Source organism: Narcine bancroftii, chromosome 3 (assembly GCF_036971445.1).
Source record: "Narcine bancroftii isolate sNarBan1 chromosome 3, sNarBan1.hap1, whole genome shotgun sequence".
Lineage (NCBI taxonomy): Eukaryota > Metazoa > Chordata > Chondrichthyes > Torpediniformes > Narcinidae > Narcine > Narcine bancroftii.
The window spans coordinates 124,537,870-124,556,660 of NC_091471.1; the positions used below are offsets into that span (position 1 = coordinate 124,537,870).

General features: G+C 42.6%; 1 protein-coding gene across 3 annotated transcripts in view; it reads right to left on the minus strand.

Annotated features, from left to right (window-relative positions):
- The window catches only part of zcchc4 (zinc finger, CCHC domain containing 4), a 107,832-nt gene that overhangs the window by 6,444 nt on the left and 82,597 nt on the right, over positions 1-18,791 (minus strand). For all 3 annotated transcript variants that reach the window (XM_069925029.1, XM_069925031.1, XM_069925030.1), the window contains 6 exons: positions 16,180-16,330; positions 14,711-14,802; positions 11,997-12,118; positions 9,934-10,009; positions 1,517-1,568; positions 297-438 (listed from right to left, as the gene is read on the minus strand). In XM_069925029.1, coding sequence (XP_069781130.1) covers positions 297-438; positions 1,517-1,568; positions 9,934-10,009; positions 11,997-12,118; positions 14,711-14,802; positions 16,180-16,330 — 635 coding nt within the window. The remainder of the gene's footprint in view (positions 1-296; positions 439-1,516; positions 1,569-9,933; positions 10,010-11,996; positions 12,119-14,710; positions 14,803-16,179; positions 16,331-18,791) is intronic.

An 18,791-nucleotide genomic window follows, 5' to 3' on the forward strand; every position in this document is an offset into this window, starting at 1 on the left:
TTTGGAAGAGGTGTGTTTGATCCTCTTCACTGTTCTACTTGACAAAAATAATTTGTGTGACAAGCTGAGCGAAACAATGGGGGAATTGGAGAACACAGAAAAAGACATTGTTTAGTGTACAGTCAGCAAAAACATTGAAATGAGTAAACCATATACTTGCCTTTTTGCTATTTACTGCCAAATACTCTAAAACAAGAGACATCCAAGCATTCGGATTGAGGCTGGGACAACAGGGAAGAATAGCTGAAAATGGCATTTAACATTCCCTTAAAAGGTTAACATTATCACACACTTACATGATTTTGTTTTGGAATGCTACTTTAAGGCATTCCCTGCGCTTATGTTCTGCACTTCCACAGATAAAGCATCCGCTTCCAGCTGTTTCACAAGAATGGTCCTGAAGGGCACAACGGCTGCAGGTATCACAGTGATACCAAGCTGGAAAAATACATTCCTCAGATCAATATCCACCTGCTCTTTAACATAAAATCCCCAAGAATCTCTTTTTTTTAAAAATCAAACAAACCAAACACATTTGTCAGTATTCCAAATATTTTATCAATCTTTCTATTATCAGACTGAAAATTAAATTATTTTAACATCACAGACCCTATTCCTATATTATCTTTTTATTAATTCTAGTTGGAAAAACCAACATCCTTATTTTTGAATTTGAATAACTCCAATTATGCTAATTATCATTGTTGCCTCACAGTTACAGGAACCTGGAATTGATCTCGACCTCAGGTATAGTGTTTGTGAAACTTACAAATTCTCCCCGGATGCTCCGCTTTCCCCCCATACTCCAAAAACTAACTGGTAGTTAAGTGGCCTCTGTAAATTACATCTTTGATGCAAAGAATGAAAGAGGACTTGATGGGCATAAAAGAGAAAAAGTTAAAAAAGAAAGTAATGGAGGGAATGGCATTGATGGATTGCTCTCCGAGAGTCAACATAAATCTGATGGCATGAATGGTTTCACATTATGCTGTGATAAATAGATATATAAAAACAGTTTCTAAGTAGAGGGAATGTATTTGTCATTCAAGACAAGGAAAATCAAGATGAAACAACATTTTATAGCCCCTTTTTCATGATTCTCCTCTGCTAAATTATTAATCGGAGGACATGTTCAGAATGCAAAACACTTCCTCACTAAATGACAATTGGATTTAGTTCAAATAAATATTGAGTATGGCAGTTTAGATGATCATCTGAGCTTTGTCCTAGAACTTAGGCAAGGATAATACATTTAGGCCTGGCTCTGTCACCCACATCCCAAGATCAAATGTGGCAAGTAAAACTAAAGGATTTAAGGAAAACGTCAATCAGAAAATAAACTAAATGAAACGGAATGGAATGCAAATGTGGTTAGAAGGTAAACTTTTTTTTCCCCATGAGCAAGGCAACAAGCTAGTGGTGTTTCTTTTCTGAAGTAAATATTCTCTTGTTAATTCACCAGTGAAACAAATTAATTGAACATCAATACCTTACTTGGTTAAGGAGCTCTACTCACATGGTTTTACACACTTGTTGCAGATGTGACAGTGTTTCCACTCCCGCCCATCCTATTGGGAGCGAAGAGCAGTATTAATCAAAACATAAAACTAAAGGAATTTAGAGAGCTGACAGTCTGATATTCCCCATTCCCTGGGTGGCACAGTTGGCATAAAGGGCAGCATAGTTGGTATAGAGGGTAGCACAGTTGGTTTAGCGATTAGCGCCATGCCTTTACAGCACCAGCGATCAAGACCAGGGCTCAAATCCTGTAAGGATTTTGTACGTTCTCCCCGTGTCTGTGTGGGTTTTCCCCGGGGACTCCAGTTTTCTCCCACTCTTCAAAATGTATCAGGGGTTGTAGGCTAATTGGGTCTCAATTGGATGGCACGAACTCATGGGCCAAAATGGCCTGTTACCGTGCTGTATGTCTTAATTTATAAATTTATATAACAGGATTAAAAATTGATAAAATGACAACAGAATATGGTCCCTTAAATATTTAGTAATAAATGCATTCCTGTAAACTCAGTCAACCCATACATTGGTTTTGAGGGATTTTTGTTTAAGGCAATTCTGTGATTCCATGATAATGTGCTTGTCAGTTGTTTCCCCGTACCATTCTGAAAGCCAGGGACAATAAATGTGCAAGTGTTTCAGAAAAAAAACATTCAGACTCTTCCCTTCCTTTTTGAGGTTTCTTGCTGCTCCATGGGTTTTTGTGTAAATTTCATGACAGAACATCAAATATTGGCAACCGAATGTGTGAAAGTAGCATATACAAAGCAAAGAACAAGCTTCAAGGTCCTTGAGAACTATCCTTTGCAGTGAAGAGAAACCACTCAGCAGCATGTAGATACTGCAGTTACAAACCAGCAATATCACAGACGAGGAAGGCAATTTAATTACCGGTACTCAATCAGAAAATGGGCACTTGTCCCTGAAGAAAACTGGCATGCAAATACTAAATAGAAAACAAGAACCACAGTCAAGGTTAGTCAGCCTCTCATGCATGATGAACCATCTAAGATGCCAACTTTTTTCCTCCGCACCGTTTTGCTGCACTAACCCCTATCCTTTGATTTCCTAAATATTCCAAAATCAATCATTCTCTTTTCTCAGAAATATTAAGCCATTGAACCTACCTAGCTTTCTCTTGAATGACTTCTACAGATTCACTTTCCTCTGGAGGTGGGAATTTCTTTTCACCTCAATCCTGAATGGCTAATTCTGTACTTTTGTGTTAGTTACTCTATTTCAGGGTTCTGCAGTCAGGGAAAGTAGAGTTCTCTGAAGTAGAGAAAGACAGGATCTCGTTAATCTTATCTAAAATGATCGAGATCATTGCACTCATCTATTGCAAGCACTTTTCTCCTCTGAGAGGATGATGAAACCTGTACAAAATATTCCAGGTCCCTGCATCTTTACATGATTTTCTGTGGGCAGTAAATCCTGAGGAGGAAAGACAGGATCTCGTTAATCTTATCTAAAATGATCGAGATCATTGCACTCCTCTATTGCAAGCACTTTTCTCCTCTGAGAGGATGATGAAACCTGTACAAAATATTCCAGGTCCCTGCATCTTTACATGATTTTCTGTGGGCAGTAAATCCTGAGGAGGGCTCCCTAGACCTGTTGAAAGTAGTTAGAGGCATTAATGACATGGAGAAAGGTCACATAGAGAGGTTGGTGTTGCTCCCTGCATTTTCTTTAAAGAGGTGCCATAATGAAGGTCACATCCAATGTGCTCTGCGTGGACAGAATCCACATTGCAACTCAGGGAGCAGCTCTTTGGCTACAAGGAGAATGTGTTTGAGAAGGACTTTGACAACAACTTTACAAACTCTTCCCTTCCTTTTTGAGGCTTCCTGCTGCTCCATGGGTTTTTGTGTAAATTTCATGATAGAACATCAAATATGTGTCAGTAGATCCTTCTGCAGTTACCTTTGCCAGCTCCTTTTTCAAAAACAGTCATGATTTTGAGTTCTCTTGGAAGTGCATAATTTTCCCTTTGTGAGAAGATTGTGGCTCTGTGACTGAAGCTCTTCTTTACCGAGCTTTAGAAAAGTAGAAGTAATGTCATCTGCTCCAAAGTTTGAGTGGGATTTGATTCTTTGTTAGAGCAGTGAATGGTCAGGCACCTGCCTGCTTTTTGCTCACACCTTTAAGGGCTCAGGTCTGAAACATCGGTTATATATCTTTGTGTTGCGCTGTCGGTCAGAAGCAAACACACAAAACCAAAAGACTGTACAACAGGCTTTATTCGACATAAATTTCCACAGAGCCAGCTGTGAGAAGAGCTGCTGTAAACTCTGAGAATGTCATCAAAGGGCCGGCTCAGGCTTATATCCCAGAGGTTGATTGACACCCGACTGGGTGGGGCTTGGTCTATTCAGGTCAGCTGATTGACTTCTGGCCAGGTGTTGTCTTGTCCCTATGCTCTTCTGCAGGTACAGAGGTTTCCCCATGCAGTAGGCCAGTGGTGTACCCCCTTTTTTAAAATTGTCCCGGGAGGGAGGTTGCCGTAAAGAGCCCCAAGACATATACAGAGTATTTACAGATTGGTCACTGGTCAGTGAGGGTATGCGAGGGCTGGGGGCAGGAGCCGGAGCGGCTGGCGTGGTGGAGCACGGAGGAGTGGCTGGGGGACCAGAGTTAAGACGTGTGTATCGCATCAGATGGGCGGGGGGGGTTGGGTTCATCCCCCACAGTTGTAGTAAGTCCTTGCCCCATAGCTGCCGGGGTTGGGGGTGTGTGTCAGCCCGGTGTGTTCCTGGGTGGAGGATGCTGTGCTGTGGTGGGTGCTCCTGCTGGTGCCAGGTCCCTGGTTGAGACAGTGTCCTCCCTGCCACTGCCGAACCTAACGTAGACGTACTTATGATTCGCGTGTAGGAGGAACACCTGCTCGACCAGGGGTTCGGCCTTGTGTGCCCGCACATGTCTAAGCGGGAGTACCGGTCCTGGGAACGCGAGCCATGCTGGGAGAGACGTTCCCGTCGCTGATCTCCTGGGGAACGAAAACAGGCGTTCATGAGGGGTCTCGTTGATAGCTGTGCACAGGAGTGATTGAATGGCATAGAGCGCCTCGGGAAGAGGGTACTGCCAGTATTCTACGGCCCACCCCTTTGACTTAAGGGCCAAAAGAACTGTATTCCAGATCACCCCATTCTCGCGTTCCACTTGCCCATTAGCTCTTGGGTTGTAATTAGTCGTGTGACTAGTCGCGATGCCCCTTGCTGTCAGGTACTGGCGTAGTTCCTCACTCATGAAGCTGGACCCCCAGTCGCTGTGGATAAATGCCGGTTAGCCAAATATGGTGAAGATCTGTGTCAGTGCCCTGTTGACAGTGGCCGTGGAGGTGTCTGGGCAAGGGATAGCAAAAGGGAGGCGGGAGTACTCGTCTATGACCGTGAGGAAATAGACGTTCCGATTTGTGGAAGGCAGGGGCCCCTCGAAGTCCATGCTGAGTCACTCGAAGAGCTGAGTGCCTTCATAACATTAGCCTGGGGTGGGCGAAAAAAGCGAGGTTTGCATTCCGCGCAGACCCAGCATGCCTCGATCATGGTCCTGACGGTGTACGGGAAGTTCTGGGACTTGATAAAATGGTATAAGTGAGTGATGCCTGGATGGCAGAAGGACGTGCAATGCCTGCATCTGGTCATCGTGGAGCGATGCGCAGGTCTGGGAGATGGCGTCAGGCGAGTTGTTAAACTTCCCCGGATGATACTGAATGTCATAGCTGTACGTTGCCAGCTCAACTCTCCAGCGCAGGATCCTGTTGTTCTTGATCTTGCCCTGTGGGTGGTGTTGAATATGAATGCCACTGCCCGCTGGTCGGTGAGGAGGGTGAATCTCCTGCCAGCCAGGTAGAAGCGCCAGTGGCGGACCACTTCCACATTCGCCTGGGCCTCCTTTTCAATGGCGGAGTGCCCTAGCTCGGAGCTGTGAAGGGTCCTGGAGAAGGCGACCCCCTTGGTTGAGGGTAGCGGCGAGGGCTCTCCACCTGGAAACAGGAGTCGTCATCCACAGCATGCATCGTGGCGTCTGCGATGTCCTGCCCGATGCGCATGAAGGCTGCCTGTGCCTCGGGTGGGAATGGGAAAGTTGTGGCCTGGGCCAGTGGGTGGACCTTGAGTAGTAAGAGAATAAGCCAAAGCACCCACGGAGGGCTTTGAGAGTGGGGGGGAGGGGCAGCTCCATTAATGGGCGCATCCGTTCTGGATCTGGGCTGAGGACACCATGTGCCACGATAGCGATGTACCCCAGGATGGCAAGGCGGGTGGTCCTGAGCACGCACTTCTCGTTGTTGTGAGGTTCAGCTCTTCAACCATCCGGAGAAATATCTCCAGGTTGGCATCGTGGTTCTGCTGGTTATGGCTGCAGATGGTGACATTATACAGGTACGGGAAAGTCACCTTTAGCTTGTGCCGGACTTCCATCCAATCCATCACCGCTAGAAGATGGAGACCCCATTCGTGACCCCAAACGGAACTCGGTGGAACTGGTACAGATGCCTGTCCGCCTCAAAGGCGGTATAGGGCTTGTCTCATGGGTGGATGGGGAGTTGGTGTTAGGCCGCCTTCAGGCCAATTGTGGAGAAGACCCAGAAGTGGGCTATCTCGTTAACCATATCAACTATCCTTGGTAAGGGGTAGGCGTCCAGCTGGGTGTACCGGTTGATGGTCTGGCTGTAATGCATGACCATTCTTGGCTTGCTTCCCCCTTTGAACACTAAGACTTGGGCTCTCCAAGGGCTGTTGCAGGGCTCTATGACACCTTCCACCAGAAGCCACCGCACCTCCGCCCTGATGAAGTCTCTGTCCGTGACGCAATAGCATCTATTTCTGACAGTCTGGCGTGAGGTGTGAGAATATTGCGGAAGGAGTGATGCACAGCATGGAGAGGCCACAGGTTGGCTGGGACTGGTTGGACAGCACACTGTGGAGTGTGAGTGAAGATAGTGCGGTCTGCAGGTGGCATTGAAAGTCTAAGCTCAGGAGGACTGGGGCGCAGAGTTTGGGCATGACCAGAAGCCTGAACCCGGTGCATATCTCCACCCTCCCTCCACCCTCCCTCCCCCACCCCCACACAGTCAGATCAGCCGAGCAGCGCCTGAGGGTATTGATAGTCTGGTCCTTGGCGGCGCAGGCGATAGAGAAGGTGGTGGGGTGGATTTTTAGCTTTAGGGAGGGGGTCACACTCAGGTGAATGAAACTCTTGGTGCTGCCACTGTCGATTAGGTGCTTTGTTACCTGCCCGTTGATTTTTACATCCATCGTGGAGCGCCCAAGGTCGTGGAGAACGTTCCTGGTCAGGGTGGATGGTGGCTGCTAGGACCATCTCGGGATTGGGGTCGTCGGTGTCCTCTGCAGGCATCGTGAGAGGTGAATGTCGGCCGGTGGCGCTATTCATAGTCATGGGTTAGCGGCGTCCGGAGAAGTGGGGTGCGCCAGTAGGGCGGCTTGGTCAGCACCCGTGTTGACCACATTGTCATCATTGGAGGCCTAGGAGGGCCTCGGTGACGGCAGCACCTGTCTGGTCCAAGATGGCGGTGCCACATGGGAGGGTGAGGCATGGCTGGCCTTCTTCCCCGGCTGCGCTTGTTGCGTTGGGGGAAGTGACATCACACTGCTGGCTGTCAAAGAGGGCAACATCATCACAGCCAGTGGAAGTAACGTCATTTCATTCCGTAGACCAGAAGGTACATCGTTGTAGTCTTCAAGAGGCGGCACTGGCGAGAGCTAGTCTAGGCGCATGGTGCGCACACGGTGATCGTTGCCGGCGAGGCCAGAAGTTGGGCCGCCAGGGTTGGGGAGGCCAAAAGTGGCTGCGGGGGCAATGGCGTCGCCTGGCAATCACACGTGGTGGGGACTGTGAGGGTGGTGGTGGGGGGGGAGGTTGTAAAGGGCCATTGAGCTGCCAGCTGGCTTTGAGAGGCATACTTTGGCAAAGTAGACTTTCTTGCCACATCTCGAACAATACTGGTTTTTGGCCAGGCACTTTTGGCATGATCGATGATCAGACCCCCACTGGCACCCACAGTACTTACATGGGTGCTGGGCACCCACAACAGCGATGTTTTCTCGCCCAGCTTGATCTAGGGCCACAGCTGCCGAATGTGCTGACCACGCAGAGGCCTGAGGAAGCCAGGAACCGAAGGCTTCAGTGTGCAGAGCTGCTGCCTCCAGGGTTCGGACTACCTCCACTGTTTTGGCTATGTAGTAGATATTATCCTCCAGCAGCTTCTGCCTGATGGCCCTCGGACGTAGGCATCTCTGATCAGCCTCTCGACCTCCCTTTCATTTACCCCGGGTTCAGCCAGACAAGGTCGGGCCAACTCACGCAGGTCTCCCAGGTAAGACTCGGCTGTCTCCCCAGGTAGTTGGGCATGGATACTCAGGAGGTACCTTTCAAAGATCACATTCGTGGGAGGTTTATACATGATCTCGAAGGTGTTCACCGCTTCAGAGTACCCGGTGTAGCCTTTGAGTGCCTGGAAGGCTCAGGGACCCAGCTTTGATCGGAGTAAGATGAGCCTCTTTCGATCGGAGTTCAGGATGTCATCGACGTGAGCCTCAATGACCGCTTCGACTGTGTGCTTCCAGATCTCGAAGCATGTTTGTGCTTCTGGGTGGTGTGGGTCGATTTCAAGGCTCCCAGCGCTCAGGAGCTTTTCCATAGCAGCTTCAAGAATTTATGTCGAATAAATTGTGGTGTGCTGTCATCAGAAGCAAACACACAAAACTAAAAGACTGTACAACAGGCTTTTATTCGGCATAAACTTCCACAGAGTCAGCTGCTGTAAACTCTGAGAGTGTCTTCGAAGGGCCGGCTCAGGCTTATATCTCGGAGGGTGATTGACAGCCAGCCAGGTGTTGTCTTGTTCCCATGCTCTTCTGCAGGTACAGAGGTTGTCCTCTGCAGTAGGCCAGTGGTGTACCACCCCAATCTTTACCTATTATGGACACTGTGTCATCTGGTGAGTTCCTGCAGTATATTTGTGTTTTTACTACATTCTTTGCTCAAAAGTGTTCACCGGACCTCTGGCTTCAGGTGCTTAAAAATTGTTTCTTTTCTCTTGAGTAATAATGGTTTCCAATTCAGCAACTTTTCTTGCAAGAACTGACCTCCAACAAACTTCCCATAGGAGTGTTCAATGTAGTGGTTATATTCCAGAACCAAAGTCACCTGATCTTCAGTAGTCACACTGCAATATGAAGATACTTGTGCTTGCCTGTGCCTTAAGGCCACCTTCACATAATCATCAATTTGCTCACTTAAGCTTAAGAGAGAATGGGCATTACACTTAAATAAAGGGACATTGTCAACCTGCCTCCGCTACAACACACCTCCCTGGTAATAACGGGCCATTTCCCACACCTCAGGAACTATCTCTCAAGTAAGCCAGACATGAATGATTACATTCAACATCATGTTCATTGTATCCATGTAGACTTTGATTGATGAGTAAAAGGGCTTATAAAGATCAAGATCTCACACATAGCATAAAATGCACGGTCTCTATCCTCCAGATTTGGACAACCAACTGCACTGAAAAGATACAATAAATGTTGTTTCTGCAAATCATTCCAAATAGATTGGAAATATAGTCACATTATTATTAGCGTCCTCTTCCAGGCCAATATCGCCAGCACAGGGATTCTGGTTAAAGTCAATTGGCTACAATGCACAGGATACACCACTTTGGAAACCACTGGCAGAGATGGCCACAGTTGCCAAGATCATAGCACCGTGGGTGGCTCTGCAACACTACAGGGCAGGAAAAACATTGGCAGAGCAAAAGGGATAGGGGATATCAATGTAAGGGAATAGCTGGGACTTCTGTGACCACAAATGATTACACCTGTTTTTGTATTGGTTCCCAGGTGTAAGGGTCAGAGATGTCTCAGTGCGGCTGCATGGCATTCTGAAGAGGGAGGGTGAACTGCCATGTAGATACCAACGATATAGGAAAAACCGGGATTAACTCCTAGAAGCCCAATTTCGGAAGCTAGAAAATAAAGTAAAGTCAGACCACAAAGGTAGTAATATAGCATTTCAGATTCTTGGGGCATTAGAACTGGGTCTGGGGAGGTGGAACCAGTACAAACTGGACAGTCGACAGCTGGGCAGATCCTGGATTAAAATACAAGAGATTTTTTGCCAGTGCTGTTAAGAAGAGTTTAAACTACTATGACAGGGGGATGGGAGTCCATGCAGGAAGACAGAGGAAAGACATTAAGAGATAAAATCAAAAGTTAGAAAAGAGAAAAATAAGAGTGGAGTACAGAAAAGTCAAGTACAAAACAAAGATTACTAGATTCTAAAAGAACATTGAGTGCAAGGGCGATGTTTACCAAAACCGAACAAAGCATTAAATCATAAAAAGCAAAGATCGCCTTCAATCTGTTGTAGCCCAAGTAAAACTGTGCTTACTTTAGATGTGCAGGCTTGGCATATCTCACAGTGTCTGTTCGCTGAGGAGATGTATCGCTGACAAAGTGAACAGTACCTAGGGGAGAGGGCTGAAGTTCGTAAAAACACAACTTAAAAGTTAAGCGTGACACGTATTTTCATCAACTTGATCAAAGGAAGATTTAACATAGAACACTACAGCAAAGTACAGGCCATCGATGTTGTGCTGAACCATATATTCCTTTTAAAAAATCACTAAACCCTCCCTACCACATATCCAATGTGCCTGTCTAAGATTCTCTTAAATGCCCCTAATGTTTCAGACTCCACCACTATCCCTGCCAAAGCATTCCAGGCACCCACAAATTACCCCGATGTCTCCCTTAACATCCCTGCCTTCACTTTGTACATATGCCCTCTGGTGTTCGCGAGCTTGCCCTGGGAAACAGGGGCTGGATGTCCACCCTATCTATGCCTGTCATAATCTTGTAGACCTCCATTAAGTCTCCTCTCATCATTCTTCACTCCAAATGAAGAGTCCCAGTTCTGCTAACCTTGCCTCATAAGTCTTATTTTCCAATCCAGGTAACATCCTGGGTAAATCTCCTCTACACCGTCTCCATGGCTTTCACATCCTTCCTATAATGAGGTGACTAGAACTGAACACAATATTCCAGAGATTTGTACAGTTGCAACATGACCTCTCGATTCTTGAACTCAATCCCCCTATTAATGAAGCCCAACATTCTGCCCTATCAACCTGTGTGGGGACCCCAAAGTCCCTCTGTTCATCCACACCCTTAAGTAACCGACCATTAACCCTTACTCAGCCTTCTGTTTTGTCCTTCCAAAATGCATCACCACACAATTATCCAGATTGAACTCCATCTGCCACTTTTCCACCCAACTCTGCATTTGACTATATCCTTTTGTAACCGACATCAACCTTTAGCACTATCCACAACTTCTCCAACCTTCATATCATCTGCAAACTTACTGACTCATCCTTCTGCCTCTTCATCTAGGACATTTATAAAAATCACCAAGAGCAGGGGTCCCAGAACAGATCCTTGCAGAACTCCACTAGTCACTGATCTCCAGGCAGAAAACTTTCCTTCCACTAATACTTTCTACATGCAAGCCAATTTTTAAAAAATCCATACAGCCATGGATCCCATGCCTCATGACCTTCTGAACTAGTCTTTCATGACTCATACTAAAATCCATATAGACCACATCTACCGCCCTATCCTCATCATTTTTTTTTGTTATTTCATTTACATATTGGATTAATGTAAACTATTAATCAATAATAAAAAATACATTGGAGAGAACATGAAAGATCATGCAGGAAAAAGATATATAAAATTCATATTGTTATTAATTTTAAAAATAGCTTTCTCTGTTTATTGATTTGTCTACCAATGACAGCAGTTTGGAGCAAATCATTATTAAGTGACACAAGATGATGAAAACTTTCTTCTGGAACATGGTGCTGACATTAGTTTCATGGAACTATTTAATCTGCATTCCCTAATAACTCAATAGCCAAATGTCCCAGAGGATGTGGATCAAAACCATAAAGATCAAGTTCGACCAATACACTAACAGTTAGCTTCTTTTGGCTGGAGTATTAACTTTAGTGTGAGATGAGCACTTTTGGGCTTTAATTTAACTAAAACTCCCATTCCTGATCAGCATACCCTCAACGAGCAGAAAGTAGAAAGATTTTCGGCACTCCTGAGAAGGGCTCGGGCCTAAAACGTCGAATGCCTTTTACTTTCTATGTATGCTGTGTGACCTGATGCGTTTCTCCTGAATTTTTGTGTTCTGCGCTATAGTAGAAAGCATGATGGTAAATACTGAGGAAAGACAGGTTGGAATGGGCTTTGATACTCTCTTGTTATTTTTTAATATTGAACAATAAGCTCCTCCTTTTAACAGTTGTCATATTTACTCACTGCCAACATGATAGAAATCTTCTACGTCTGGTTTCTCTAATTCAAGATATTTTAAGTTAAAATAACTTTTATAACAACAGCAAAACATTTTTAGCAGGTTACATTTTTGAATTATAATTTTACCTGTATCCTTCTTCTGCAGGCAAGATAATGGATTTAGGTGAAAGATTGGTAAATATGCGCACTGGAGATTGTTTCCGACCACTGTTCCCATGCTTGTAGAGTGTGTGATTATCATAATCCACCTTTGAATAAAATCAAGATCTCATCATTGGGACTCTATTGGGTACTTTTGATTTTTTTTAATTGTTCTGAAGCAAGATCTTCAACCACTCTAGATATGCATAACTACAGATTATAAATAACTTATCAAACATACTATTATGTATCCTTGAAATATTGACAAAATACTTTAATTATTTAATTGAGGTTTCAGCTTTGGTCCCAGATCCTTGAAATTCTCACAAAGAAAACTCCATATTTATTAATTGTTTTAAAAGAAGAAAGTTGCCCACAGTTCTAAATAAACAATTCCACTTGAGCTGAGTTTTGAAAACCAGCAAGCTGCCTCTTGTTGATGATTGCTGAAAGGCAACATTCTTTACATAGCTTGCTATCTTTTGTTCTGAGCATTGAAGTAATTCTAGGTCTTTCACAAAACCTGAAAAGCAACTTGTTTAAGATCTTTATAAGAGCTCTTTCCCCTTGAGCCCTACATGTGAAGAATGGTCAAAGCAATGGAGCAGACGATTTCAAATAAAAGATTTCATTTCCTAGAAAGGGAAGAGATAAGGACAATTGTTGTGGAGAAAAGTAATCCTTCACATGTTCTACACATGAGACCACAGGACAGAGTTCTTCATAATTCAGTGTAAATTAGAATTTAACATCAGGAGAGAGAGAAAAAAAACTAGCTACAACATCTGGAAAAGTAATTCTGCCCTAATTCCTTAAGATCACTAAAAGTAGTTTGTGCTAAGTAATAGCCCAGTGAAAATGCCAAACAATTTTGCAATATAGCTTGAACTGAGTTCAAGGCAAAATAAAACCTTGACAAGCAAGTTTGCTTGACTTGGGTTTGCAAAATAGATGTACGAGCAGCTTTTAAAATAATGCTATTTTCCCAAAGGAGATTGTTTTAGTAAAAATTAGAGAAGTTAACCAATGGCTTAAAATGGCACAGCAATACAAGTGGGGAGCACAGTGACTACAGATAATTCAGGTCCAATGGTTCTATTGTAGGAACAGAATTTCAAGTTCTTAGTTGAAACTCCCTCCATTTACAAGCAGAGATAGCAGCTGCCTAACTGATGAGAGCTGAGTTAATACTTGTATCTGGCTGCAAATAAGGAAACAAAAAGTAATTGCATTGCTCATTTCTGTTCATAATTGACAGCTATTCACAATTAATATCAAGTCCAAACTTAAGGAGAAACGTCTGCCCTTCCAGAAGCACAGTCTTTTTACCACTGTGCCAAAGGTTTAGAGCTCAGTGCTCTAGAATGCAACCTTGACAACCAAGGAGCAGCAAAAAGTGGGTGAGGCTTCAAAACCATCAAGTGCCTCAGCTTTCAAGGTATTTTATTTCAGATGAATTTCTAAGTGGATCATGTTATGAAGCTATGGATAACATTATCTTCCTGAGAGTCATTGCCTCAAGTTATGGAGATGATAAAATGTTGCAGATTAGATGCATTTTGGCTGCTTCCTAGATATCAGCCACTAATGGTGGCCCCAATTTTACAGAATGGATCCATTTCTTTGTGTGGTCTAAGTGTTAAGAAGGGTAAACAAAAAGAATGCACTCTAAATGCAATGTATACATTTGTGTTCTCAACTTTTGAGAGGACTTTTATGTGAATAAAATCACAGTAGGGCTCTTTAAAGTTCCATTAATGAGATAACTAACTGGATTCCAGATCTCAAAAAGCCCCCAAAACTACATATGATGACATTATGTCAGGACTCACTCTCACACACACACACACACACACACACACACACACACACACACACAATGTTCTGGATCAGAATAAGCTTTTATAGATGTATACAAATTGAGAACAAACCTTGGAGGTTAGAAAGAAGCATGCTCTCTGCGCAAGTTGAGCCCGTGACATACAAAATGTGTCACAGCTGTTCAGTTCAGAATTCATGGTTAAACAACCATGAAGAGCTTCTTCTTGCCCATATGTGGGACCCAAAGTTAATAATTTAGTGCTGGAACACATTGCTGCCATCTGTAAATTGATCAGATATGATGGTGGCAGCTTTGGACTTGAGTACACACTCCATGATCCTCTACATGCAACATGGCGATGGGGAAAAGCAGATTGAAGCATTTGCTGATCCCACTGTTCAGCATTTCAACAAATAAATTCACACTCCAATCATTTGCAGTTGTTGTTTTTTTCCCCTCCCACCCCCCTCCCCCCCACCACCAATAGCACCTAAACTTATTTTTTAAAACTAAGTTTAACAAAGAATTGTTTTTTGATTTTCGTCTGCTGGACAAAAACGGTAACGACACAGTTAATTGCATTAGTGCAATGTGATTATAGCACCAGTGACTTGGGTTCGAATCCAGCGCTGACTATAAGGAGTTTGTATGTTCTCCCCATGTCTGTGTGAGCTTCCTCTGGGTGCCTCCCACCCTTCAAAAATCTACAGGGTTTGTCAGCTAATTGGGCAGCACAGATTCAAGGGCTGGAAGGGCTAGTTACCATGCTGTATGTCTGCAAGTAAAAAAAAAATCTAAAAGTTTAACGTTGTTTTAGATTTCAACAAAAATGTACACTCTGAAGCGATATAATTATATCCATCAAGAAGCTACTCACCTGGTAATCAAGCATGCTAAATGTTGGGAAACACTGTAGAATGCGAGCTTCAAAAAAGTATGGAAAAATCCAAAATATTGGCAATTCCTCATCTGCAAAAGAGAAAAAAAATAAAAAGGCACAGAATTGCAATGCTCCTCAGAATAAAAATTTTGTACAGAATGAGAAACTACCATTTGTCTAACAACTTATATTACATTAATGAAGCTTCTCTTTTTTTCTACTAACCCAGGAGATTGGGAAATTCAGCAGTGGCCTGAATAACTTTAAAAAAAAAGCATTGACCAATGGTGTAGATTTCAAACCAAAGAAAATTTGGATAGAATTCAGCAACTGGAAATTCTCTAATCCAAAGCCTCCAGAGTGTGATGCAGATTTGACACGTGTTCCAGGCTATAAGAGTTAAATTACGTTTTCTCAAAGTTGTATCATTCTCCCTTACAGAACTGAAACTGAGGGCTAATCTGATCAAAGGGTTCAAAATGTTAAAAGGATCATCATAATAAAATGAAAATTCCAGACAGACATAAGATTTTTTTTTAACATAATTTGTAGTCATGATTTAGAATGCCTTGCCTAAGGATTCAGAGCTGTGTCAACAGCAACTTCCAAAAGAAAACTGGATAAATATTTAAAGAGAAAAATGTCCACAGCTTTGGGAATAAAAAAAAATCAGAATCTGAGACCAACTGGTAGCTCCTTCATTATCCATCCACACACATAAGATCCTGGCAAGTGGTTTTAAAGAACTGGCATGACTTTACTCATCTAAATGAAAGAACCTTCACTCTCCATTCAGGAACATATAAGCCGCTATTGTGTGTATCCCCCTACTACATTCCACTACAGATCTGCAAACAATCTATCTTCAAAATAAAAGTATCCCAAGTTAAACCATATTGTTATTTCAGCTGATTTACATTTGCCAATGAACATTTTTTAAGTCCTGAAGACTGATGTTTTGGCCAATGGCAAGTTTTTAAATTCCAATATTTTCCATCTTCCCATCATGCAGCTCCAGATCGCTTAATGCACTCAAAAGGAAAGAAGATGCCTGATTGGACTTCCGGTCTCACACTGCATTAGTGGACCAAAATGTCCCATTGATGAACATCACAGTCCAAGCCTACCCACAAATTTAATTCCAAACTATGTACATCAAGACCCATTGATTCATATTAACACTGAAACAGTTACCCATGCAAAGCAGATTCAAATATTGCCTCGTGACAATCATTGAAAGTGATTAAGGCCTAATGAATCTGGCTTTAATAAAGGGTCTGAAGCAAAATAAATGGAATTGAAAAGTGAGACAAGTAAAGCAATTAGGATCTTTCATGTACCAACTTGGGTTGGCAGAAATTGATTGCAGGAGATAAATGGGGATCAATGATCTACTTAATTCCAAATGTCCCTGTATTATTTCATACAAAACATTTTTTATTTATACACTTGAAAGCTTTCTGTACCTTTATTTTGTGACGTCTTCCACATGGCAACAATCTTTTTAAAACTATGAGCGAGTGCCTCCACTAGTCCCCCAAATGGCGGGTCAGTCACCATAATAACAGATTCTCCATTTTCCTGACACAAGAATGTCTGTGATGCTTCAAAGGCAGACTATATATATATATATATATACATAAAAAGCAAATCAGTATTCAGCTCCCACATTCAATTTTCAATCAAGTTTTACTGCTTTACTGACAATTACATTTTAAAAAAAAAAGAACATCTGAAACAAAGATTAAATAAAGTAATATATTTTTTCCATTTGAAATAATAGGACCATAGCTTTGCCATTACTGGCTTGCATTAATACACGTTAAAATCTGCAGGATAGATTGCATTGGTACCAATATGACAATATCATGTTGAACAATATGCAAATCACTTCATTGTAAAAAGATTCCAAAATCTTTTCTTGTAAATCAATACATGTATTTTAAAATCTTCTCTCTGATGTCTGAGGCAGAATATATATAACTTTAAACAACATCCAGCAGAATTCAATGAACAATTAGATGAGTTGTGCTACTTGATTTGTTCCTCACCAGGATAAATTGCAGAAGTTGAATATAATATTCAAGGCAAATTTTATCTATACACCGTTTAAGACTTTGGTGCTCTTATATTGTATAATTATATTGTTCCCAGAAGTGCAAAGACTGAATAAAGATAACAAGGAGATCAAAAAGGGAATTATAAGAAAATCAGGAAAACACAATGATTCATTTATTCATTTCTTGATAGAACAAAGATGGTTCAGGAGAAATTTAGCAGAGGTGTTCAATCTCACAGAAGTTTGTGGGAGAATAAGTTACTGTAGGAATAGAGTAAACAGAAACCAAAGGTAGATGATCAAAGTAAGTTCTATGGTTTGGCATATTATGGTCCAAAGGATAGATTATTGTAAAAAAAACATTGATAGGAACAATGTCACTACAGTTCCTTACAAACTACATTAGGAGCTGGATTATTCAGGAGGCTGAGGGGGGTGATAGACAGGAGTTAGAGGGAACCAATGACCTAGGAAGCAGTAGGTATTGAGGATCTGATTGAGAAGAGGTATAGGCAAGAAGGAGCAAATAAGGAACTTGGAGTATTAAAAAAAATGCAAAAAAAACCCAAAGAAATTACGAGAGCTAAAATAAGACATGAGGTTGCTTTGTCAAACAAGGTGAATGAAAATTTTAAGGATAGTAGCGGAAAAATGGTCTTATTGAAGATCAAAGTGGTCAAAAGAGATGGGGGAGGTTTTAAATGGGCTTTTGCATCTGTATTTACTCAGGACACTGGCACAAAGTCTAGGGAAGTGAGGCAAACCAGCAATGAGGTCATGTAACCAGCAATGAGGTCATGTAACCTATACAGATTAAAGAAAAGAAGGTGCTTGCTGTCTTAAAGCAAATAAGGGTGGATAAATCACCAGAGCCTAACAAGGTATTCCCTCAGACCTTGAGAGAGACTAGTGTAGAATATGCAGGGACCCTGGCAGCATGACTTTCACCATGTGATACCGGAGTATTGGGGGCTAGCTCATGTTTGACGGCTGTTTAAAAAACCTCTTAAAATAATCCAGAAAATTATAGGCTGGTGAGCCTAACGTCAGTAGAGGGCAAGTTATTGGAAGGTGTTTTTAGAGATTGGATATACAAGTATTTGGATAGACAGGGACTGATTAGGGATAGTCAACGTGACTTTGTGGATGGACATTACCAGGAAAGTTACAACTATAAAACATTACAGCACAGAAAAAGGCCCCTTCAGCCCTTCTAGTATGTGCCAAACCATTTTTTTTCCTAGTCCCACTGACCTTCACCCAATCCAAAGCCCTCCATATCTCTCCCATCCAGGTACCTGTCCAAATTCTTCTTAAATGTTAAAATTGAGCCTGATTTCACTAATTCAGTTGGCAGCTTGTTCCACAAACCCACCACTCTTGTGTGAAGAAGTTACCCACATTCCTCCTAATGTTTTCTCCTTTCACCCTTAACCTATGTCCTCTGGCTTGTATCTCCCCTACCCTCAGTGGAAAAACCCCATCTACATTTACTCTACCTTCCTCATAATTTTAAATACCTCTATCAAATCTCCCCTCATTCTTTAAGCTCCAGGGAATAAAGTCCTAACCTATTTAACCTTTCCTCGTAATTCAGTTCCTGAAGTCCGGCCAACATCCTAGTAAATCTTATCTGCACTCTTTCCATCTTATTAATATATTTCCTGGAGTTAGGTGTCCAAAACTGAACACAATACTCCACATTTAGCCTCACCAATGTCTTGTACAACTTTACCATAACATCCCAACCTCCTATATTCAATACTTTGGTTTCTGAAAGCCAATATGCCAAAAGATCAATTTACAACCCTTTCTACCTGTGATGCGACTTTCAAGAAATTTTTATTTGTATTCCCAGATTGCTCTGTTCTACTGTATTTCTTCGTATATATCCTATCTTGGTTTGTCCTTCTGAAATGCAATACCTCATACTTGTCTGCATTCAATTCCATCTGTCATTTTTCATCCCATTTTTCCAGCTGGTCCAGATCCCTCTACAAGCTTGAAAACCTTCGCTGG